Here is a 25,591-nt window from a genome sequence, read left to right on the forward strand (position 1 = left end):
AGCAGCCTTGCTCTGTCACCCTGAACTCAGTGTGGGTGTCTACATCAGGTGTCTTCCCAGGTCCTGCTCCTTCTTGGCAGCGGTGCAGAAAATGTTCTGGAGGACAGAAGGAATGATGGGCTGAATCAGACGAGGGGGAACTATAAGGAGACACATTTGGACACATAATTCAGAGGGACACTTATGCTTTGGTTTTATTTGAATTAGAAATTAAACCAAGTTCTTTGTAGTGGAAGGAATTTGAGAGAGAGTGCTATATTTTATGTAAAGCAGCATTTGTTTAGAGGTGGAGAGAAAGCTCAGTTGTCTCCAGCTTTTTTTATGTGTCTAAGAATAATAGTTTTATTTAAAATTTTATTCCTGATAAATGTAATTCAGCTTTCAATGCATCAAGAAAGAAATGCCTCAGGAAATCCCAGTATGTATGTGGGTTGCCACTTGAATAAAATATCATATGTTTTCAAATACAGAACTGATCTGATTTGGTTTCTTTTTTTTTCAAACTACTGACAAAACAATTAGAATACATATTTTCTAATTAATTATCAAGCAGTTATTAACACTGGTGTTTAAATACTTAAAAAAAAAGACCAAGGTCTTTGTGCCATGTCACAAATGAATTTGGAAGAATAAAGCCTTCTAAAAAACTCACATGTAATTTAACATCTGGTGTAGCATAAAAACCCAGAATATGCATTTAATAGCAAAATTACTTTAAAGAGTTTTAGAAAAAACAATTCAACACTGTTTACAGAAAAACATCTTTTGCTTCATAGCTAAGAAAAAAGGGTGAGAAGGAGTATGGCAATAATTTAGTATCAGTCTGATTTTAATAACCATTTTAAAAATATATGTTTTCAGGTCAATTAGACCAATGGACTGTGGGTTTCATTTCAAACTCATACATGTATCTAGAACTGAATTTTGCTCCTAAATCCACTTTAGTTAACGTTCATGTGAAGTAAGAGGGCTTATCAGATTTCCAAGTCAAATCATTGCCTAAAAATGTGAACAGCACTCACTGATGCTGTTAAAAGCATTTGAACTGATTGGGCCTCATAGGACTAAGGGTCTGTATCTGTAAAAATATTCAAATATTTAATTCTTATTTACTGGAAATTTCAGTGCAGTGAGACATCTAGTTATCATTGGGCATAATGGCACTGAACCAGGTTAGCTACTTTGGAAAGTATTAGATAGTTAACTGCACTTTAAGCCCTCATGTACTTCTATAAATCTATCCCTTCAAGGGTTAAAGGATTAGGTCCCTCTCTTGCCTTTCTGAACACAATCATAAATAATAGAAGTTTGATTTAATGGTTCAACAAACTACGACTAAAACACACCCTGAACCTATCTAGCTAACCATGAGACAGAATAAACTCCCTCTCCCAGTTTTCTGTTTGGACAGGGACAAGTTTGGGTGCTGGTACCAATTCTTAGCCACCTTTTTGTCAACACTTATCACCAACACCTTGTTGGGGAACCTGTTGTGACAGGCTTTTGGTGAAGTCTGGCTGAAGCTAAGGATGCTCAGGTCACCTCTGCCAGAAAAGTTCTTGGTCCCTATTGCCAGTACCCAGCCTCATATCCAGAGTCATATCCACCTCCCTCAACCTGTAGAACCAAATCCAACACACCCCACGTATTTTGTTTGGAGGCAACTGTCAACACAACCCCCAGATGCCAAAGCACACATGCATACAAATATATATATATATATATGTGTGTGTATATATACACACACACACAAACTCTTTCACATAGGAGTGTCTCTGAAAAACATATGTACAACCTACTTGTGATTGACACTTCTGCTACACAGGAAAGGACAGTGGGCGTGCACACCTTTAGAGTGAAAAAAGGTCAGACCTGTGTATACCAGGGATTTTCAAATCAGTCAACACCAGTGTGAAGTTTGGGCTAGCAATCCAACTTCATCAGGAGAAAGATAAGGGGTTTAATAGTGTTACATGGAAATTTTGCTATATGGTTAGAGGTTCTGCCCAAGGAACATCTGATGCTTACTCTTAGTCAAACACTAATCATGAGAAATTCAAGACAACCCCCCTTCACTATCCTTATGTTTTCTAAAGAACCAAAAAATTAATTTAAGACTGAACCTCTTATATCAATGCCTCTGCATTTCCACAAATGTTTAATTCTATAGGTAAATGTAAAAAGCCTACCCTTCAGTAACATTCTCTGGATCTACCCAGTGGTTTGGCCAATCTTCGTTTTTAGGTATTCTTGCAAGGAGCTCCTGAGAACATATGTGGCATGATGGGCCTTTGCACTCAGGAATCTTATTCTGTTGATGGTCATTTACAATAAAAAGATAGATGTGTTTAAACTTAAAAACCTGCAAATACTTATAAGCTTATCGCTCTCAGAACACAGTTTTTGAGAAATTAATGCATTATTAACAACTCTCACAAAATCAGATGTATGGTGTCCCTGCTCTTTGGACATCTCTCAAACAGAAATGTGAGGTCTGAAGGTAAAAGTTACCAGGTCTGAGACACTGATGTCTGAAGAGACACTTTACTCAAAGAACTTCTCCTATTTTTTTTTTTTCTGTGATATTGACATTATTTGGGCACTGGTTTAGAAAAAGATGCATAGCTTCACTTTTTTTATGAATGCAGATTAATTCTCCTTGTCACACCAAAGGGAATTGGTAACCCAATCGCACAGGAAGAGAATAAATAACAGACCTCACCCCAGCAGAACAGAGGAACGAAGCTATATTTAAAGTGTAAGGAGGAAGAAATGGAATTTATTGTTCAGCTTCATGCAGAGAGGTGGCTGACTCATAGGCCTGTGCAACTGACGATACTTTCAGGCAACAGCAGGAGATAAATTAATAAGGAGAAAAAAAAGTCAATTTCTATTGACTAAAGAGGAAGCTAAAGAACAGCCATGACTCCCCACATACTTCTGCATGGCAGCTTTCTTCTGTTTCTATTGTATAGCCAGAACACAGAAGCTGAGGCCTGTGGCTAAGTCACATCTCATCAATTTTCATGTATTTTCTCACATGACAAGGAAGCAAGTAGGATCATTTATAAAACCTCAAGAGATCAAGTTATTTCTTCATATTGAAATAGAAGATTTTTATCTGCAACAATAAGTGTTTTTGAACGCTAATAGAAAATAATAAGCCAGCAGTTGAGAAAAACAGTTTTGTGAAGAATAATTTTGCTTGTGTGTGTGTGTGTGTTTGTGTGTGTGTTTGTGTGACAGTCAGAAATGCACTGTGCACAAAACACACCTCACACTTCCAACTCATTTTCTAAAGTCTGTGCTTTTAACCAAAACTTGAGTAAGTAGGGAGGGAAACAGTAAGCTACTGATAAAATCGAGAATTTTGGGTTTTTGAAACTATTCCATCCTTTATTGAACATTCGTGTTCATGAAATCTTGTCCGAAACTTGTTTGTCAGCTAGTAGAAATACCTTAAATATAGATATTTGCAGAAGTGTTCACTTTGGTCTTGCCCCCTGACCTTTCAAAAGCTTCTGGGTAGGAGAACTGAAAGAGGAAGGATTCTAGAAAGTGCTGAAGATGAAACAGGGATGGAGGAGCAGAGAACCAGCGCCCAGGCCCCACTGGCACTGCACACCTTCGTTCCACCACCCTATAACAGGGAGCACACAGGTGATGCTCCTGGCAGCTTGGGTTGCTGTCTGTGCAGGGTGCAGGGCTCTGCAGCCCTTTGCTCCAAAGAGGCAGCAGCAATCTGTGGTGGGGGCAATGCCACTTCAAGCCTCTGACACAAGCCTTTCTAATAACCATCCTTCTAATGTATGAACTTCCTTTCCAGCTTCTTTTCCTTCTTTGCAGTATTTTTTTCCGATCCTTTCTGCTTTCTGTCTGACTGAAATTACATCTTCACCAAGTAGATCACCTTAACCCTGCTACCTTTAGCTTAGTGAAGCAAGATAAAAACTTGTCCCAAATAATCAGATCTAGATTACAGAGGGAAAAAAAAACAAGTTTTCCATGAACTTTAGAGAGGAAAGCAAGAGTAAAAATACAAATGTGTTTCCTGGTTTGAAGATCACAGTTTGGATCATGTGCTCTTAAAGCTATCCAGATACAGAAGCTATATTTTCTTGACTTTGCTATGCCTTCCTCCTTTCCCTTCCTAACAGAGGGGTTTATTTTGATTTATAAGGAAGTATGATTCAATTTTAACTGTGAAATACAAAAGAAAATGTCTCAAACTAATATACTTTTTTTCACAGAAGAAGCATAAATTATGACATTAAATAATACCAAGAGAAGTTATTTCCTCTGAAATATGGTATTATATTAAAATATGAGATTAAAAAATTGAACTATTTAGAAATATGGTGTACTGAGGTTTTTAATAAGCTTTAACTCAAATTAAACTCAATTAAATTTCCCTTTAAAAAATCTTGATTTCAAAGCTTTTTCTGTTTTCTTTCTCCCTTTCCTCTATTTACCTTCCCTTTGTTGCCACTTTAGTAAAAAGGAATTACCAGCTTACTTCTTACATAACTAGTAAAATCCAAAGGTCTTGCAACATAAGATCAACTCCAGATTTCAAGGAAGTAGTACAGTCATTTTCCATAAAATGTCATGTCTCATCTCTAATATAATGTTTGGTTTTCAAGCATAGGCAGCATATGTGTGTGGGGAACTCCCCTAAGGAACAGGAGAAACAACCTGCATGACACAGGCTGGAGCCCATCCTTGGGCTCGCAGCTTGCCTCAACACACGAGGTATGGAGTCATCAGCTGCCGTGAGTCACGCAGAATCCCACACATGCAATTTGAATTGCAGGAGCTCTTCTGACACCCACCGGGATGGTGACATGGCCCAGGTGGTGCGTGACTCGCGAGAAGGTGGGGTTACCACAGGGTGACACTGCGCCGCCCGAGCTGGGCGAGAGCGCGGAACCGCCTTGGGACAATGACTCGCTTCCTGGCTCCGAGGTGGCTTCATGCTTTATCACCAGGCTGCCTGCTCTAGGGTTTCTACATTTCAGGAGAGTTTGTTGGGCAGTAAAAATGCTTGAAAGCATTTCAGCTATTCACACTGCTTTTCCTATCCGTCTGAAAGGAAGCAGTTTTGGTTTACACTCTCAAATAAGCCTCACCAGTCTGCCTGAGGGATGTAGGAGGCTACATGTTTTGACTTTCAGTAGGAATCACTCACACAATTCATTTGAATGAAAGGTTGATTTTTCCACCTTAAACACAGACTAGGATTTCCATGATAAAATACGTTACACCTCTATTCTTAGTAAAGTAAAACATAGTCTCATGAGTTGTACTAGTAATGATGCGCATGGTCAAGTTTGTCCGACATTTTTGCATCATTACACCCTATTTTTGGGGTACTTGAGCCCCAAGTAAAAGCAGGGAGACACTCCATGCTCTTTTGCTCTCCTGTACTTTTTTGGGGTGACCACAGAGAAAGCAGCTACCAAATGAGTGTGAGGGGAAGCAGGCACAGCAAACACCCAGCGAAGCAGGGAGGAGCTTCCTGGAGAAGGTCGGGGCAAAGGCCAGGGCCTCCAGAGGGACCAGGGCGATGAGCAAAGTGGAGCCAAGCATGGGGACAGAGAGCTGCCAAGGGACTGCCTCTTTTGCCATCTCCTACTCTTTCACTATCTGACTTCAAGATAATTTTATAGTGCTGCACAAACCACAGGTTTTTTGTTTTTTCTTGCTCTTTCGGGTTTTCACCCACATAAGCTGAAAAGAATAATAGATCATGGCTAGAATTCCAAAAGATCTTCTGAAATGGCTCTAAAAATAATATTGTAAATGTGTCAGATGGGTTTTCAGCCACACACTGGCAACACCACTCTTCTTAAATTTCAATTGTGTCTGTGCAGGTCACCAATCTTCTGTACACTTCCTCAGATATAAAGCTTTAAAATTTGCTAAATAATTGTTTTTGTGGTAGATAGCAAGAAACAGAAATCCCCTCAGATAGAATACCATGATTTGCTGAAGAGTTGGAAGTGACCATATGCACTAAAAGGCTATTTCTGTCACACAAATTAGCAAATATGTCCCTGAATTCAGGCAGGATGTATCCTTGTCTTCTGCAGACAGCCAGCACAAGAACCATATGTCATTTAAATGCCATTTAAATGCTATTTTAAAGGCACTAATAGAAGTCCTCTGCTCCTTCACTCTTTCCATGGGGATTAATTTGGTAAATGTCATTTTTACACCGATTTCAAAGGCATATTGTACTTTAAATTGAGGAAGCGGCACCATCTTGTGGCTAAAAACGAAAGTGTATTTTCTTTAGGAAATTAAGCTGGTTTTCACTTTTCTTTCATTTCCCCCCTCTTTTTTTTTTTTTTTTTTAGGTTTTCATAATTCTACAGAACAGCCCTTTGAGTCTAAAAACTATTCATTGTTTCAGAAGACTTTTGCATAAAGCTGAGATCTATTATGCAAAAAATGCACAAAATTATGAATACCTACCCCTACCTTGCCACACAGATTTCTGACACATTGGCTAATGTCATAGAAAGATTTTTGAAAAATTCTTTTGAGGTCAGCTTCATAAAATTAGAAAAAAGGTTACTAAAATATGTTCATGAAGAAAAGGATGCCTGCAGTGGCAACGTCATACTCCAAGAAGCGAGTCAAAATTCTCCAAGTCCAAATGCAAAAGATTTGTTTATAAATTTAAGCATATAAATTAAGCCTCAGTTAAATTATCCTAACTAGATTTAAGCATAATGTGTGGTTTTGCCTTTACTCATGAGTTTTCAGGACCATTAGTAAAGTTCCTGCAAGTTTAAAGCTAATGATATAGCTATGTAGCAATTTACTTAAAACTGATACCCCTGCCTTCACTCTTAGAACTTACAAGTTGTAGATTTTTTTTTTAATACTTGAATTTCTTCTCTTAAAGGACTAGTCAGAATTTTCACCAATCAACTGTAAAGACAGAAAAAAAGAGGATATTGTGGAAGCTGAGAACTACTAAATTTCTTAATATGCAAACAGCTGTAGAGCTAAGAGTAAATGTGTAGAACTCAAGCTTGTTCAAAGGCCTGCTCATAATTGCTGGCAGGCACTTCAGCGAGATTCACCTCTCTTAGATATTACCAATAAAAATGTCTATACCAGAACTGGTCACCAAAGCTTGTTTTGAAGTCTCTAGGGAGTAAGAACTGCTTTTCAGGAGCAGTTCATCTCATCCTATACCAGATATCAGATCAGCTGACTCATTTCTGTTCTTTGGTTATAAAAGGAAAATTATGTGATTAGCATAGGTGCAGATCACTCCTGCAGTGATCTGCACACAGTCAAAAGAATCCTACCCCTTGTGCCTCATAGAAATAACATTATCAAGATTTTTTTGAGCCCTGTTGATGACATTTAATTCAGAACTCCAAGTGACTTTAAACAGAGAATCTTAAATACATATTTCAAGAACAACCTCTAAAAATAAAAACAAACTAAGAGCCATTAAAATACCTTAATATATGACTACACTTGCTGTGTCAGGAGGTTGGCATTATCCTTTGTGGTGAACCTACAAGGGGAACTATATATTATAGCAGCAGTTGCTTTACATTTAGAGGCATTTTCTGTTCATTTAGCCATTGCTAAATATGTAGAAAGTGGCATTGACAAAGATTAATGTGTGAAGTAACAATAAATGCTCTTTTTAATCACTGAAATACAATGGCACCACTTAAAAATTAGGTAGGAAAAGAATATAAAGACACATACATATAGATATACAGACATAAATATATATATATGTGTATCAAGTTGTGAAGGCAAATCATAAGAAAATACTTCCACAAAAACTTATTTAGCAGGACCATAATTACCTAGAAAGTAGGTAACACAGATTAAAAGTACATATTGCAAACCAGCCCAATTATTCGACCGATGAGAAAAGATACCAGAACTGTACAATAAACATAATTTGGGAAGCTAAACTGTGTAATCACATGTTCAATGTTTAAGGCAATGACAATTCCTAGCCCAGCACAAAGCCCTCTAAGAATTAAGAAATTTGCCTAGGCTCCCTCACTCCACATTTGTATGGAAGCAATTGCACAGACCAAAAGCATTATGGAAATACTGCCTTAGGCAAGGCAAGAATCTGGTTGACCCTTTGGCCAATTATTGAACTGAAACTCTTTTGATGTTAGAAGCAGTCTGGCTTAGCTAAATGCCAGCCACTCCACCCACCTTTTTTATCTCCTGCTGTGCTTCTTCAGTAGAAAATGTCACCAAGATTAGAAACTGTTCCTGCACTATCCTGGGCCAGACAGCGTGATGCCTTTCCTCAAATCTCTGCTCCTGCCAGTGGTATCCCATCCTCACAGAATTAAGACAAGAGCGTAAGCTCAGTGAAAAATTCTCTGAACATTAAACTTCGCCTCATCAATTTGAACGGAATTTTGAGAAAGCCTGAGAGAACCCGGAGCCAGGTTTGTAACTGCAAAAAGCATTGGTATACTGTAACAGCAAAAAACAATTGGTATACTGACTGCCATGCTAATTGTCATGTTCTTTGCACTCCCTTGATGTGCCTGTACTAGAATGAGCAACACTTATTATAGTTTCTCTTTTTCAGTATTTTTGGTGGGGTAAAGTGAGAGATCACTAGAAACAGTGGAAACAAACATATTATTGTGAAAAACAAGCCATCAGAATATTTATCCAGATTTATCTTTATCAATATTTATCAATTGAGAAAGATTTTGTTAACATTCTGAAAAAAATATGGCACAAACAAAGCAGAATAATTTGAAATTTCTTCATTTAATAATCACATATTTAAAAAAAATCTTAATACCGATAATCAAGTCTCTGTACATTGTCTGTATTTAAATTTGAGAGGCATATGTCTTCTTTCTAACAAACTAAAAATATATTTCATAGACTAATTTGGAATCAGCAGTGGCTGAAAAGAGAATACAAAAGAGTTGCATACTGAGCTATGGCTGTTTTCAGGTCTGGAAAAATTCCCACACCTTTTCTTAGTAAAAATATCATCTACCTCACTTCAGGTAGGACTACACACTGGAGAACCAGTCATGTTTGCAATGCCTTTGAAGTCTGATATATCTATTGAACTCAACATGCACCCCACTACAGATCTCTTTGATTCATTGTAAATGTTTACCATAGGAAGAGATTTACATTTATAGGGCAACTGCTTACAAAACTCACAAATATATCAGGATTTTGAGAGTGAGAGGTTTTCCACATGACTTTGGATCCAAATTATCATGCATGACCAGCAGTGATTTCAAAATATATGTGAAGAAGCAAAGCTATTCAAAGCTTCCTAATAAAATGCATCTTGGAAATTCTGCCTGTCCTGAGGGCCCAGGCTATAAAACCTCATCCAAACAGGAAAGTCACATTAAAAGTCCAGTTACAGGCTTTGCTGCTGCAGAAGTTCCAGTATAAAATGCATTGGAAAGGCCAAAGACAAGTGATGCTCTACAAGATTGTTGAAAGTAGAGGGTTCCTCTCTCATCAGAGTTGACCTTTACCCAAGTGGACAGGATGCATCCTTGTTGGAATAGAAGTGCAGGACAAAAAAACCCTCTGTGATTACATATGTACAAATAATACATACATAGATACATAAAATATATACATACATACACGAATGCTCCCATCTCTGCAATACAAGGCAGTTTTAATGAAACCGGCTGTAACTGGCTGTGCTGCTCTTGGGATTGTGGGCTGGCATGAGCCATGGAGTGATACAGACCTGTAAAGTGACTGTTTTGCTGGAGGGAGAGAGGTTATGGCTGGTGGGAAATTACTGCCAATCTTAGGGAGTATATTATGGCTGACTAATTTTATGGACTACATTGGTTAATGGATTGTTTTGTTTCCAAATACTTTAAATCTCTGATTACTGGCTCAGAAGAATGTGTAGAAACACAACTCACTTGTGTTGATTCTTTCATTTGCTTGTTCAAACGCTTGGCATAACTTTAGCTATTCTGTTTTACCAAGAGAAAAACATATGTACAGCAAAACACAAACTTTGATGTTTTATTAGTAGCTGGGAAGAAAAAATTAGAGCAGCTGATCACTAGCAGTAAACAATAATTTGCTTTAAGAAACAAGAAGTATCATGTAGAAGTGTATGTTGACAAAAATTATTGCTACAAGACAGAAAATGTTAATAGTAGCACTCTTGAACAGTGGCAGGGCCTCACTGCATTTCTCTTTTGGCACTCCTGCACCCTGAGAAGCACAGTCCCGAGCTGCATGGGGTTTGTGTCAACTTTGTAATCACCTTGCAATGCCCTTTCCCAGGAAGCTACTACCAGTGCAGATCTTAAGCAGTCTAGAGGTGGTGATAGCAGAAGGGTGAAAACAAGAAATAACCTGCACAGCACCATGTGCCTGACCTGATGTCAGAAGGGATTATATTAGGAGTGGTGGTTTTTAAGCTCAGGTAGCTGTGTAGACTTTGAGAACTGCTCTGAGAATTGCCACCACTAAGAAGCATCTATGTCCAAAAACTTCACCCTGACCCCAGCCCAGCAACCAGGGACAGCTTCACAAAATTGTGGCCACACGCTGGCATTTATGAGTGTTCAGATTTAATCAGAACAGGGTTGTTACACATTCCCAAAATAGCTGCTGGTGGTGCTTTCTCTGTTGTTCCAGAAAGCTGTCCAACATCTTCACATATCCTCTTTGCAGCATTCTTCCTGTACATCATTACAATATCATCTGGGATCTCTCCAAATTTCTTCTTCATGCATATGCTCAGCATCCAAAGTGGGTTGACTGGCATTACATTTGCCAATTGTTTTAAATATGGGAAACTGTAATTTCCCCTCTGCTTTTTTTTTTTTTTTTTTTTTTTTTTTTGGTGACAGGAGTGGTATTTGAAATTTTTTCATAATTTTGCACACATTTACATTTTTCATTTATAGGTAACCCACAGTTTACAGGGGAAAACTCAAAATTAAGCCAAACTGATAGTTATGGGAGACAAAGTTGATGAAAACACAAAATAAGTTTAGAGGACATATTTTTTTCCTAGATTTTGTACATTCAAAACACAGGCCAGGAAGCATTGTGATAGTTATTTTCATTTTAGTTGTTTCAAGTGATATTTGCAAGAGCAATATCCAGTTCTAATGTGATATTTAACAAAATCTAACAATTTTTTATTTATGTGGCTGTTGCTTTATTCCTGTGGGCAAGCACCATTTAGATACTTGCTGCTGGCTGATGGGCTCTGTACCATTAGATATCCCGTCCTCCTGATAGTTATTCCAGCCAGGCAGATCCCAACCCTATGGCTTCTCATAGCTACATAAACTCTCTGCAGGTCATTCTCTCAAATACTGCATCTTAGTGCCTCTGCTCCCAGTGAAAGGAATTTATCCCTCAGCTTTCATAGAAGTGTATTGTTTAATAGGGTTGCATTTAAATTTCTATAAAGGTTGTCAATCCAATGTTTATGACTCACAATGGAAAATTCCTCCCAGAGAGACTTTATTTAACCACTGACTTCTAGATTCAGAGAATGAGCAGTATACTGCAAAGAGAGGTAATAAACTTTCCTTTCCTTTAAATTAACCAGCAATCAGTTATGGCTTCAGAAGTTTTATTACTTTTTATTAAATGCAGTGGAGATTTTATGTTATTGGAAAATGTGAAATAGAATAAAAAAAGCTTTTTGACAAGACCCATTACACATATTTTATCATGTATTTTCTATTCAAAGCAATTTCACTGCTGTAGACTAAACAGAGACTTAAATTAATATTTGACAGATTTGTTTGGAAGCTACTGTTCTTCAAAAGACACTGAAATCATTATTAGTTTTAGACAACTTCAGAGAGAAGGATTTTAAATTCCTTCCATAGCAGTGACTGGGTTTATTATTACTCTTTAGATAGCAAGATACCTAAAAGACAAAGATAAATAGAAAAACTAAAGGGATTTTCTGAATTGAGTCCTGTCCTTTGTTGTTAAGAGCAACACTGTATAGAATCACTTTAGCTAGAGCTCCAGCTTTAAAGCAGTAAAATCTTTTTGTCCCCACTTAATTATGTTGGAAGCACATTACAGACTGTCCTGAGAATTAGGAATATGTACATATTCCTCTAGAAATGTATCTGTTATTAATTTCTAAACAGTTTTTGGGAACTAACATCATATTTTCTTTTAAAAAATATATATTTCCTCCCTGTTGCTCATGAAGTCCCTCACCACCTGAAAAATGACACTGTTGATTGTTAAGAAATTACATGTAGGAACAGAAATTGTATCAAGTCAACAGAAATTATACCTATTAATTGATAAGGAAGTATATATATGTATTATATATTTTCTTTGATCTTCTGTCATTTTCTTTTGCCATGATACCTTATCTCCTCTTTCCTATTTTCCCAGACATGCTATCTGTCCTCTGAACCTGTTCCAATGTAAATTCACTTCTGGAAAATGGACAGAGAGAATCATACACATTATTCCTGATAAGGTACTTAGGGCCTTGCACAATGGCACTAATGCCTCCCTGGCTTTAGTGGGAATGTCTTACCAGAAGCCCCAGGGACCTGCATTCATCTTTCTAAGGCCACATTGCCAGGGCAACTCCCAACCACACCTGGATCTCCCCTTCAGTCATTCTCAATCCAGGCACTTAAGCACTGCTTTTTACTACTCAGTTTCATCTCATTTCTACAACTCATGCGCAAAGCCACTGTGCTATTTCTGTCTAATAGTCTGATCCTCCTCTTATGTGAGCACAATAAATAATGGATAAAGACAGCTCATACTGCAAAACTAAGCAGAATGCAGGTTACAGGTTGCATCATATTTGAAATAAACCACACATGGTTATAGACTTTGGCAAATATCCTGTATATTCAAGAACAATATTAAGAACTGAGTGAGTTATTATTTCATTTTTTAAAAAAAACCAACAGTATAAATATTGATTTTTGTCTTTTCTTTTGAACATGTAGAGTTGGTGCATTTATTTCAGTCCATCTGCTTTTTACCATTCCTTAGGCAAACACTGGGTTACCTCAGTGTGAAGGAAGTCTCTGCATGACACAGGCCTGGGGAATATTCTCTTTTCAGCTTTGACCTTGCCCATGGAGACAGCCAGAGAAAAGAGAAGCACAGATTCAGTGTAGCAGTGGAATACCCTTAAACCTGCTTTGGAGATTGAAACTATGATTAAGTTATACTTGAACAGAGATTCTAGGTTACAGAACACCATAAAACTTAGAAGACCATTCATATTCCCACAGACTTACATAACAACTGACAGAACAAGAGGACACAGGCTTAAGCTGTGCCAAGGGAACTACAGGTTGGATATTAGGAAGACGTTTTTTACAGAAAGGGTGATAAAGTGCTAGAATAGTCTGCCCAGGGAGATGGTGGAGTCACCATCCCTGGATGTGTTTAAAAAAAGACCAGATGTGGCACTGGATGCCATGGTCTAGTTGAGGTGTTAGGGTTGGGTTGGACTCAATGATCTTGAAGGTCTCTTCCAACCTTATGATTCTGTGATTTATAACAATAAGCAGCCTAGAAATGCAAGGTAATTTATTTCCTATTACATGTTTTCAATCTAGATGACATTCAGAAGCAGGAGAACATAATAACCAAAGGCTACCTCTTCTGTCACTAAATGTTTCTCATGTTTTCTTGTTCTGATCACTCTAACTAGTAGAAATAAAACCACCTATCAAAAATAACTGTCATAATGTGTCTTCATGGGAATAACCTTATATTGCCTATACATTAAGTATACCTCAGCCTACTGCAATGTGTAGGCAGAGTAAAATAGCATAAAAATCTTATGGAACCTTATTCCACTTGAATTGAACAAATTACTTTCTACCACAGTTAAAAATGGCTTAGCTTTTAGGAAGTTTAGTGAAAAATTAAACCCCCCCACCTTAAGCAAACACTGCAGGCTATGCTTATGGAAAATTATCCTCATGTTAATCAGCTGTACATGCTGACAAACTTGTTCTTTTCTGGTTGCCTAGCTGTCTACCAACCTCCTCTGGCTCCCCGCCACGACCTCTGTGAAAGAGCTGCTATAGCAGTAGCAAGTGTGTTCTCAGAAACCCTTATTAGCTGTGCTGTAGGTTTCTAGTTATTGAACAGCAACTCGTTGTACTTTTATTATTGTGACAGTACATTAAATAAAAATGCTGGGTTTCATTTTTTAAATAGACACAAGAAAATTCAAGGTCAAGAAAGCTAACCTGACAAAACAGGTCAGCATTACATGTTATGCTGTTGCAGCAAACACTACAAAACAAAATCTACATTTCAAAATGGTAGGTCTAAAGCTATCATACATACATACATACATACATACATATATATATATATATATATATATATAATTTTAACCCTTCTAATGATAGGCTTGAAGAACTATAAAATCTACACATAAAGAAGTTACACATCTTCCAAAATTTGTCACAAAGTATAGAAACTGAACTAAATTTCATTACTTCAGTCTGTAGTGTACAGAATCAGTATTTATTAAAGGCTGGTTCATTTTAGGAGGGGGACTGATGTGAATGTTCTCCAAGTTTGTTTCTCCCCAGATCAGCCACTGGGTTCTCATATGTGCTTAAAAGGCAGTTGGGCACCAAAAATATACAGGGTTTCAAGCAATGCTATGCTACACATATACCAGCATTTTAGTTATAAAGTCAGGTAGGTATGTTCTTAATGGACAACTCCTCCTTCAGGTAGAGTTGGTGAGCATGAGCAAAGTAGATATCCATATAAAGCACTGACATAATTTGTATATGCCATCCTAACATACCATGGGAAGAGTCCTTAATTGAAAATCATAATAGAGTAGCCAGGAATGTACCAATTAAAATAACTTGTCTGTCTGTGCTAAATTCCAGATATTCCTAAGGTCTTAAGGAAATTTAACTATTTTTATTTACTAGAATACAATCAAAAACAAAGAAGTACTTTTAGACTTAGTTATCTCAGAGGTGAGGCAACTGCACAGACTAAAGATTTTCTTATTTATGGGTCATATGCACTAAGCAACATAATTGTTTTGAAAAAAAAATTTAAATTAACACTTTTCATCCATCTTCTCAAGTCAATTTGAAGCATGTTCAATTTTGTTTTGTTTATATATGTTAAAACTCCTACAGCATATATTTGTTAAGCTTTTAGATTTATAAACTATATTCTCTTTTGCTTATAGAAACAGTATCATTCACTGTACCAGTTGCTCTAGTTGGCCTGCAGCTTTTATATAAGTGACCTCCCCAAACACAAAAATCAGGCTGAGCAAGATATGCATGATTTCAATCTTGCTTTATGAGGTGGAGCCATACACCTGCAAGAACACTGGTGCATAAAGACTGCTCAGTCTTTTCCTCCTCCCTCCTAAATATTTGCATCAGCTGGCAAAACCCATACAGAAGGAAAACAGTTAAAGAAGTGATGCAACAGAGAAGCCCCAGGTCTGGACCCCAATCTACCCTTTGACAGGGTCTCAGTCTTTGGCCTCCTGGAGAGCAGCAGCAGAGCTGGACTGCCAGGACATGGCCAGCCCTGACACCACAGGGCTGCAATAAAGGTCTGCTGGTGTGAGACCAGCACAGCCTCAATGAAGAATAAAGGTGTAGCTCATGCCAATCTGTTAAGGTTAATTTGTGCCAGATAGAGAATTAAAGAAAAAAAAATTAAAAAAAAAAAAAAGAAATAAACACTATGTAAAAGTTATTAATTCATCCATCAAAAGGATCCAAAAGGCAATTGTTGCTAATTTGCATTACATATTTGCCAGTTGCTCATTGACCTGTTGGGAGGAAACTATGGACCTCAAGGCAGATTTTAGAGGGCAAGTATGTACTTTGTTCTTAGCACTTACTGTAAAAAGGGTGTATTTTGAATGCACTTGACTGTGCTTCCCTCCTCTCAGTAAAGATGAGGCTTCCTGGTCAGAACCATGCTGATCAGGGTGGGAGGTCAGTCACGCTGCAAATAAGAACTGACGTTTCAAAGCCAGAGCAAGATTTTTGTTGTTAAGGAAATGTGCTCTAACAACAGATTTGCAGATCACAGTAAGGAAAGAACATGTTTCTCTTTTGCTTCTTTTAACTGGTGAAGTTCTTGAGCTCCATGGTGGCTGACTAATGGCTGAAGGGGGATTTTATTCATTGAATTCAAAAATTGTCAGGAAGCTTACAGGAAGGAATAAATATTCCCTTTAATACCTGCAAATAAAACAAGAGTAACTTATTTACTCCACTCATGGTTATTGCTGAGTGTAAAATTCAAGAAGTCATACCTTTACTGAGTTATAAACCAAGAAAAGAGAATAAAGAGTGTTTTAAAAAACTGTGCCATACAGTTTTGAAGATGAGCTCTAATGCAAGGTTAGATGCTACCTGAGCTGGGGAAAAAAAATGTTTTCCTCTAATTTGCAGAGCAGCTATAGAAGTGTTGCATAGTTGCTGCAGGCAATGATCAATAAGTAAGAGGAGAGGGAGACATCTCAAATTCCAGTATGTTTTTGGTCCATCTTCCTCACAGTTTTGAAAAAGAGAGCAATATAATCTGATGTTTCAGGCCACAAAGGAATTGCTGAGGAGCTCCTGAAAAGAGCTAGATATCCTCATAATTCGAAAGTACAATTCTATGTCCAAAGCAAAACCAATCTTATCCTTTATTGAGTAAACTGGAAGGGCACAAATTACTTTTATTTAAGTAAGTAGTCTGATGTCAAAAATGAGGGCAAGAAAAAAAACAAATGACATACACAATGGGCACTACAGGAAAAGTTCTAGCTGGCACCTAAGGCAGAATTCGTGCAAGAAATGAAAGAACTTATTGTACCACAGCACTGGTTCTCAGGCTGCAGCCTGCTCACTCTTGCGGCAAGGACACTCTGCTGCACAGCCTGCCCACCAAGGGGGAAGCTGCTTCCTACTGACACACTTCCACATCCACATGGAATCAGCAGAGGCTTTACTGACCAATTAATAAAACTTAACCATCATCTTTGGCAACTTTTATTGCTAAATTGTCGTTCTGTTATTGACATCTACAGCATACAAATTCAATATAGAGAAAATAAAACACCATAGGAGTTCCAGACTATTCCTCATCTGAAACAGATAATGCAAAATTTTTGAGAAAGGAAATACAGTGACTGAATTTGAAATGAACCCTAACTTAATAGATGATTCAGTTACCTGTAGGGGGTACTTCCCAGGGCTGCAATTCCTCAACTTCAAAGGCTCAGAACACAAAGAGCAGAAATGAATGAGGCCATTATCAGTAAAATAACTAATATGTTATTTGACATTTATTTAACAACAGTGCAAACCCAATCCTCTTCAATGGGGTCTACGTTAAGAAAAATATTATTTACCCGAAGAAGAGAACTCGTGTCTTCACAGCTGCAAACGCACTTCCAATCACAAAGACAGTTCCTCATTTTCAGTTACCAGAAGCTGTTTTGCAGTGAGGAGACTGGTGTTTTCTACAGGCCCAACCAAAAAGGGTATTGAGGGAAAGGCAGCTTGCTTCACTTTTGTCCATTCCCAGGCTACCCTATTGACATACCCCTCCTGCATGGTCACAGTAATCCTATGTTCTCACTCCTGATCTCCCCCAGCCCTGCTCTTGTGGTTGCTGCAGCAAGGTTTGCACTTTTCCCAGACCATCCTACTTGTCACTGCAAATAACATGAGATGGAAGAGATGGCAGGAATTTTTTTTTTTTTCCCATGGAAAGGCATATTCTCTGTTACCCTTGCTTGTTCTTTGGTGTAATTAACTGTCTCTTTATTTTATGGAAAACCAGAAAACCAAACCATGACCTAAAACCATTACTGTGACAAGATCAAGACTTGGGAAATGCAGTGATTCTACTAAAAAATAAATACTTGGAAAACAATTTTTTTTTCACTTATATAGTTCAGTCATTAATAAAATCTTCAATGTATGATTCATAGTACTAGAAAAATTAACTTTAGGTAGCAAGTTTTCCTCACATTCTTACTCCATCTTAAATTGTAGAATGTTACTTCTGAAATCGTGTGAATATTTAAACTGTGAAACTCAAAGTATGAACTATTACAGTAGAGGTTCACATTTAAAGACAAAATTCAATTTTCTGTCAAAGGTAACTCTGACAAGGATAATAAAATCTATTTATTAAATAACATATTTATAATACAGATCTTTGAAATCAAGACACTTATATTGACACACATTATGCAATTTCAAATGGATTTCAGTACCTTGGTGCTATGAACTGGTATCCTGAAATGAAAAAATATGAAAGAAGAGAAGCTTCCCAAGAAGCTCATAGACATCAGCAATAGGTAACACAATTTGGACCCTAAGTAGCACAGTGAAAAATCCAGAGGATAGCCTCCAATAAACAGCAATTGCCCTAAGTCAGCACGAGCACTCCTACATCTTCAAAACACAGACAGGTAACCCTATTCGGTGGCTTTCTTTGAGAGAACTTTGCTTCAAATTGGATATTTTATGCAGAAATAGCAGTTTTTTGCTGTAATTACTGCAAACATATATATTAAAGGTAAAAATCTATTTTTCAGTGAATCCTATGGATGTATCGACAGATATTGGTATTTCCCCTTCCCTTCAGGACTCGCTGCTTAGCTATGATATGAAAACAGAAACAGCTTTTGAATAATTAATGAAACACAGGGACTGAAAATAGACCTATTTTCTTCCCTTTCCTGCCTCCCCTTATTAAAAAAACAAACAAAATCCTAACAATAAAGCCTGAAGGTTAAAAGGCCCTTAAGAATAACTACCAGCCAGCTGGTCTCAAAAGAACAGTATGAAGCAAAATGCATCAGTTGTAACACCCAGGCAGTATGGCAAGATCTACACAGGAACATCCAAAGTTTTTAGAGAGAAAAAAATAATCAAGGAATACAAGTGATTAGAAGATAAGGACAATACCAGCATATACCCATTGACAGTGTACTATATTTGTTATTTACACCACAAGCAAGGAAGGCATGTAAATTTCCCAAAAATGGCTTCAGCTAGACAATAATTATTTAGTTTATGAAATAAAAGAAACAAACAAAAAAACCTCAGAAAAATAAAACCCACAAAAAAACCCACAAAACACTGTCTTGTAAAATGCTTTCAAGTGTTTTACCTTTTTACATACATTTGCAATGAAAGAAACACTGCCAATATTTTATAGCTTAAGCATTTCCCACTAAAATACATACAGACTTACACAGAAAGTGTGTACTTTACAGAAAGTATGTAAAACTGAAGAATCTAGGATTGCTGATAAATGCTTTAGAAGCACTTGGTTCCTACTGGTCTTCCTTTACAGTAAGACTAGAGTCACTTTTGAGAGGCCTGCAGATTGAGGAGTCCTGTATATGCACACATTTCAAACTATTTTATGGTGTAAAATCAGGATTTTCTTCCATATTCTCCCTTCCTTACACTTTTAGACACAGTTACAAGCTCTTAAGTACAGACAAAAGGGCCTGTAAGTAGAGCAGAAGGGGCTGCCATCTTCTCCCTGCCTGATCTTTAGGAAGATACGAAGTCACCACAGCATCATATAAAAACTTGTGTTCCCAGCTTTTTCTCCTCTCTTCCCTGGTTTGTTTCCTCTTGTACTTCTTCAGTTCTTCTGTACAATGTATAGCAATTACAGTGGGGGACCTTCCCCCTTTCACCTAGCACCTCCCACACAATTAATTGATCAGAGAATGAGACACACTCTTCACCTAAAACCACAGAAAACTAGCAAGGTGCTGCTCACTTTGATATCTGTTTTCCACCTTTGCACATGAGAAACGAGAACATTACTTTTGTTCAGCTGAAAGCTGAGTATAAGCAGCACTGCTTTGGGTCTTTGGGTTTTGAAATGTCTTCAACCTTCACCGCAGCTGGTTACCGCTGCCACATGGAGAGAAGCAGGGGGAAGAGAAACGTGGCTGACAAAGGCTGTTGATTGTAGACATGATTTCTCCTCACGGCTGGCCCCTGGAGAGCGCGAAGTGCCTACTGTTCGCCCCAGCCTGCGGCGGGCAGCTTGGCCGGCGGGGTGACAGCCGCGCCCGCCTCCCCAATGGCTGCGCACAGCCACACCCGGCCGGGCAACCTGCGCGGGCAGCAGCGTCCTTTCTGCCAAAAAACCAGAAAAGACTTTGGGTTACAAATTACACCAGGCTCCACTAACAGCTGAAGGGCTTCCAGCACACGCCGGTTCCCGCATCCCCGCGGGCAGGAGATATTGTGGGGCCCCTTCAGCTCGGGGCGATTCTCCCATGGACCCGAGCTCCCCACGAGCCCAGCCCGGAGCCCCGAGCGGCACTGCCCTCCACGGCGCCCCGGCGGTTCCCACGGCCCCGGGACAGCGACCGCGCCTCCTTTCCGTCACCTTCTCGTCGTTCTTTCTCCCGGCTCCCATCACGCCTCTCCTCCCGCCCCCGCCGGCACCGCCCGCCCGGCAGGTACCGAGGGGGCGGGCGCGGAAGGCGACGCCTTCCCCCCCCCCCTCCCCCCGCACGGCGCATGGTCGCGGCGGCCGCGCGCCGGGCTCCCCCTTGGCTGCCGCGCGCCGTGGTCTCGCCCGCCCCCGCTGCCATGTTGGATCGCGCGGCCGCCGGGGCCGGGCCGGAGTTGGAAGTTTAGGGGCGGGAGCGATCGGGAGCGGCCCCGGCGCGGAGCGGCTCCGGCGCGGCGCTACCGCCGCCCGGCACCCCTTTCCCGACCGCCCCCCTCCCCGCACCCTCCCCGCCGCCCCTCTTCTCCTCCCTCCTTCCCCGGCCCCGCGAGGGAGGCTCCGCGATGCGGCTGCTGTGAGGCCCCGGCGGCGGCGGCGGAGGAGGAAGGGGAGGAAGGGGCCGCGGGCGCCATCGGTCGCAGGGCGGCGAGGGCAGCGCCGGGCCGGCCCCGGCCATGAGCGGCGCCCCGCAGCAGCAGCCCCAGCGGCGGGTCACTAACGTGGGCTCGCTGCTGCTCACCCCGCAGGAGAACGAGAGCCTCTTCGGCTTCCTCGGCAAGAAATGCGTGGTAAGTCCGGCCGGGGGGAGAGGGGACTGGGGCACCCTCGGCCGCCCCACCGGGGCGCGGCGGGCCGGGGCCCGGGGCGGGCGGGGGCGTGTGAGGACAGCCCGGCCGGGCGCTGGGAAGTTGCGGCTGCGGAAGTTTGATCCTGCTCCCCTGCTCCGTCCCGGCGTCGGGAGGGGGGCGGCCCTCGCAGGCCTGGCTGCCCGCTCGGCTGGCCCGCAGCGCCGGGCGGGGAGCGATGAACGGCGGCGGCCCCTCGGCCGGCCCGCTCCGGCGGGGCTGCCGGCCCTGAGCGCCGGGCCCGGCCTCCCTTCCAAGGCAGGCGGCTCCGAGACCGCCTCGGGCGGCGGTGTGAGCGCGTCCTTCCGCGCCTCGCTGTCCACCGGCGAATGGAGCTGCCGGGGCCGGCGGGACTCCCGCTGCCCTGCAGCCGACCCAGCGCTGCAGGGGAAGCCCGCCGCAAAGGAACGGCCGCCGGGTCGGGGGCGTAAAAGTTCCATTGCTCGACGAGGCTGGGACGGACCTCAGGTGCTCCACCGGTGCAACAAAGCAGTGTTGGACGAAGTTGTAGGAAGACTCGTATCGGTGCTAGGCCTACTTTGGATTTAGTCTGTACTTTTCTTAGCCTAAACAAGAAGTCCGTGTACTCAAATCCCGCATATTTTCCCATTTCTCTATCAGTAAGTTTTGCTTTAGAATACCTTCTTGCATGTAGTGTAAAACTGTACTAAAACTACTTTTCTGTATTAAAGAGCTATTTGAAAACTTCAAAAGATAACTACTTTCACTGGAAAAGAAGCTCCTTTTTTAAAAAAATCGTATTTTTCAAAGCAATTACTATTCTGGTGCATTTTGTCCAGTATTTAAAATACTGTTGGGCACTTGCTGTAAAGCTATGGTGGGTGTTTAATGAACTTAAAACTGACTTAAAGCAGGATATCCGTGCAGTCGTACTGATTCCACGTAACTCTGGACTTTGAAATAGTATTGTTGATCATACTGCTGCGAGGAAAACATAAGATGCAGCAACGGAACAGGAAGTAGAGAATATTTACATTGGGGTGGGTTAGATAAGATGCTGTCACAGTAATTTGAGTTATGTGTCAGAAGGTATGACCGTAAAGTATATGTTTTGAAAAGTAGAGAATTGTGGAAATGTCTCAGTTAATTTCAGGAAACATTCCATATCTTCAGCTTGTTTGCTAAGAAAGAAAAAAAAACAGTATCAACTTCTCTCTAAATATAAAAAAAATAGTGCATTAATTTGTGTGTAAATTGATTTTCAGTTTGCTTTGCTATAACTTGATTTTTTTCTTGTCAGGTGAACACTGACAAGTGTTATACTCAGCTGTAAAACTCACCTAGTTAAGCTCCCAACTTTTCTGCATAAATAGTATGTTGAAAGCAGGCTAGAGGTAAATATCTTCACAGGATCTGGGTGTCATGGGATTTACAGCTTGCTTGAAGTTACACATTCTTCTGATCTACACTGAATATTGGATGACTTTCCAGTTGAGGTTCTTAAAATTGTGGTCTGTTGTTTCCTCTTGTCCCCAGCCCATTGTGCTCTCTGAGTTAATAATAGGCTTATTTTAGTACAGTTGAGGTTCTCCGCTCAATCTTGAGGACTTGAGCATTTAAGATCTAAAGGTATTTAACCAGGCTTTTTTGGCTTACTGTGTGGCATGAGCCAGAAATTCAGAAACAAGTGAACAGATTGAATATGCTGCCCCTTGGAGGGCATTGTCTTAAGCAAAGCAGGAATGAGAACCTGGAGATGGTAACAGCCTCGGCTGTCTAACTTGAAACCACAGTATCTCTTGGAGCCCAAGAGGACTCATGGTATTCTTGACCTTCCAGCTTGACTCAACATGCTGTGCTGATAAATGCCTTTTTGCTGTAATGTTCATGATATTTGATCTCATAACACCCATGTTTGAATTACTAATTAGTAAAGTGTCAGACTGTAAGTGCTGTTTTTTAAGAAAGGAAAATTTAAGTTCTGTAGAATGCTAAATGCTTGCTCTTGCAATCACCCTAAATATCTGGGCTGCCTTGATGCTGCAGATGGAGTTTCTGTCACTGTGGGGCATAGAGAATCTACTGGATGTAATGTGTATCAGCCACGTTGACATAATTTTAGGTTTTGTTTGATTAAACCTCTCGTTTAGATTACTACTGCAATGAACACTAGCGAAAGTTGAGGCATGAAATTCTGCTTTTAAGATACTCTTTGTAGTAATAATTTATAGAGCTCTTAATGAGCACCATAGTGCTGCTATCAGGCCTGAAGGGCTTAGTTAAGAAAGCATGTGGTGCTCTGAATCTGATTTATTTCAGTCTTTCCTTTGTTTCTGACTGGTAACAAGGCAGCTATTTTGAAATAACATTGAGGATTCAACTATATGATTTTTGTTCTATGGAAGAGCAAAGGAATTTATCAAGTAGTATAACTTCAATTGAGTACTCACAGTCTGCGAACTTGGAAATGGACATAGTTCCAATGGCATCTTAAGTAATGATACCTGATAGAAAAATTTCCTGTGAGTGGGGGAAATGGTGAAGAGCTGTCGCTCTGTGTTGCTGAGGTTGATACCATTCTGCAGACTACTGCTGGTACTTTGAGAAACTCACTAGTAGGCAAGTGTACATACAGAGGGTAATTGATTTTTTTTCTCTACTCTTTTGTTTTTCCCTCCACTTGCTGAGCTGTAAAATGTTTATCTGAATCTATAAGCAATTAAAATACCTTTGCCCATGACAGATCAGGATTTCAAAACCAAGCCACTGGCTAATAGTCAAAACTGTAGCTATAGTTAATTTGGCTGAAGTATGAATCCAGATATAGAACTATTTACAGAATGTATCTACCATAAAGCCCTTTAGGACTCCCATTTTTTAGGCATGTAACTAATTTTCGTTCAGGTGTGTGACCTTTGTTATCTAGGTAAAGTGTAAAATTTGCCACCTGTAAAAAGTTTTCAATAACTTTTTAATAATAATGTGGAAATAAAATTTTATGTATACTTATACTAAGTGGAGCTATGAGATTAGTTCTGTGCATATTAATGATTTTTGTGGTCATGCCCAACTTAAAAGTTTTGCAGAAGTTCTGGTTAGTTACTAATCATTACTTTAAATAATTATGTGTTTTGTAAGAAAAAGTAAATGCTAGGTGTCCATTTTATAATCTGTAGTAAAGAAGTAACTTTTATAATTTGCATGATTAATATTGGTCAGAGATGTCAATAATGAAAAACTAGTTTATTCTGTAGAAATAATTTTTGAGAGGCCTTAGGAAACAAAGTGTGAGAAGCATGTACTTGGTAGCATTAGAAGCAGGTCAAATGGAGTATGGATATTTTATGCTGCTTAGAAGTGCGACTCAACGCTTGGATAAGGTGTAATGAATAAGGCTAGAAATATGTTGTTTTTTGTAAGATCTTGCCGTAGTTCATATGGTAAACAGGAACTGGTAAAGGATGCAGAAAGAGAAGAGACACAGCAGTAAGCTAAAAAGACAGTTTTGGCTGCTTTTAAAAGTGCATGTGACTAGAATAAATTTGTATATCAGAGCCAAAGAACAAATTGCAGTAATAGTTGAGATAAAACAAAAGCTTGAATGGCAGTTATAGCTCTTAATTGATAAGAATTAAATGTTTTATCAGGAAAGGACTTGTAAGATTACTTGTGCTTATGAAAACAGCAAGAGCTAGGACTTGAAGGTAGACTACAGGTCTAAGTAATGGGCAACTTCATGTGTCTGTGAAGTGTTGGGACTCCTCAGTTTGAGTTTAGGCTGCAGTCTGTACATCCAAAAACCATTGATCTTGCAGTTTTAAAAAGACTTATCCTCTGTACAAGTAGGGAGAACTTAGTCATTAATTCAGTGGTGATTATCTCATCTTTCCATTTGTTTTTAAATGAGATGTGGAGGGAGAAGATAAAGTGTAAAGAATGAGGTCTTATGGAACAGGAGAGTATTGAGCATTACTCCTGGGTTTCTTTTGAGATTTGCCCTGTTCTACAAGAGGCATGTAGACAGCATCTTTAGACACCTCACTAGTATCCACTGGAGTGAGTTCCCTGAACAGCTTATCAGTGTTAATCTTCCATTCTAGAGAGAATGACAGTAGAGTTTTAACAGTTCCTTTGAAGCAAACCTGTGCCTACAAAACTGATTTTCACAGTAATGGATGATATCAGACTCTGTAGAGCAAGTGGTACAACCATTGTCCTTATCATAGTGTGTTTCTCATGCTCATTTTCCTCACAGCTTGCTAGTTATGTCTTTACAGCACAGTTCATGGCCTTAGCTTATTTACCCATGGATGAGAAATGTTTTGAGGCTGCTTGGGAGCAGTCTGGAAGGCACAGCATCTTGTAGCTGTATGTATTTGGGACAAAGCATCAATTCAGAAAGTGTGGGGTATGGTAAAGGAGAAAAAGACAGACGTTTAGTTGTTAAAATCCCATAATTGTCAATAAACCTCCAAAATCTCTTACTCAACTGACTTTAAGATAGAAACTCAGCT

The 25,591-nt window shown here is 39.8% G+C and overlaps 1 protein-coding gene and 1 long non-coding RNA gene across 3 annotated transcripts in view; one reads left to right on the forward strand and one right to left on the reverse strand.

The window, feature by feature from the left end:
- Window positions 1–17,023: 17,023 nt before the first annotated feature.
- On the reverse strand, window positions 17,024–20,510 carry LOC110483500 (uncharacterized). Its single transcript, XR_002467584.3, has 2 exons — window positions 20,425–20,510; window positions 17,024–20,168 (listed from the first exon to the last, which is right to left on the reverse strand). It is a non-coding gene; the product is annotated as an uncharacterized LOC110483500 (long non-coding RNA).
- Window positions 20,511–20,867: 357 nt separating this feature from the next.
- WASL (WASP like actin nucleation promoting factor) overlaps window positions 20,868–25,591 on the forward strand; it is a 49,762-nt gene continuing 45,038 nt past the window's right edge. The window contains exon 1 of one of the 2 annotated variants that reach the window (XM_021553500.2): window positions 20,868–21,059. In XM_021553500.2, the coding sequence (XP_021409175.1) occupies window positions 20,946–21,059 (114 nt within the window). In that variant the 5' untranslated portion in view covers window positions 20,868–20,945. The remainder of the gene's footprint in view (window positions 21,060–25,591) is intronic. The other variant, XM_021553501.2, reaches the window with a different exon arrangement.

The sequence above is a fragment of the Lonchura striata genome, chromosome 5, assembly GCF_046129695.1.
Source record: "Lonchura striata isolate bLonStr1 chromosome 5, bLonStr1.mat, whole genome shotgun sequence".
Classification (NCBI taxonomy): Eukaryota; Metazoa; Chordata; class Aves; order Passeriformes; family Estrildidae; genus Lonchura; species Lonchura striata.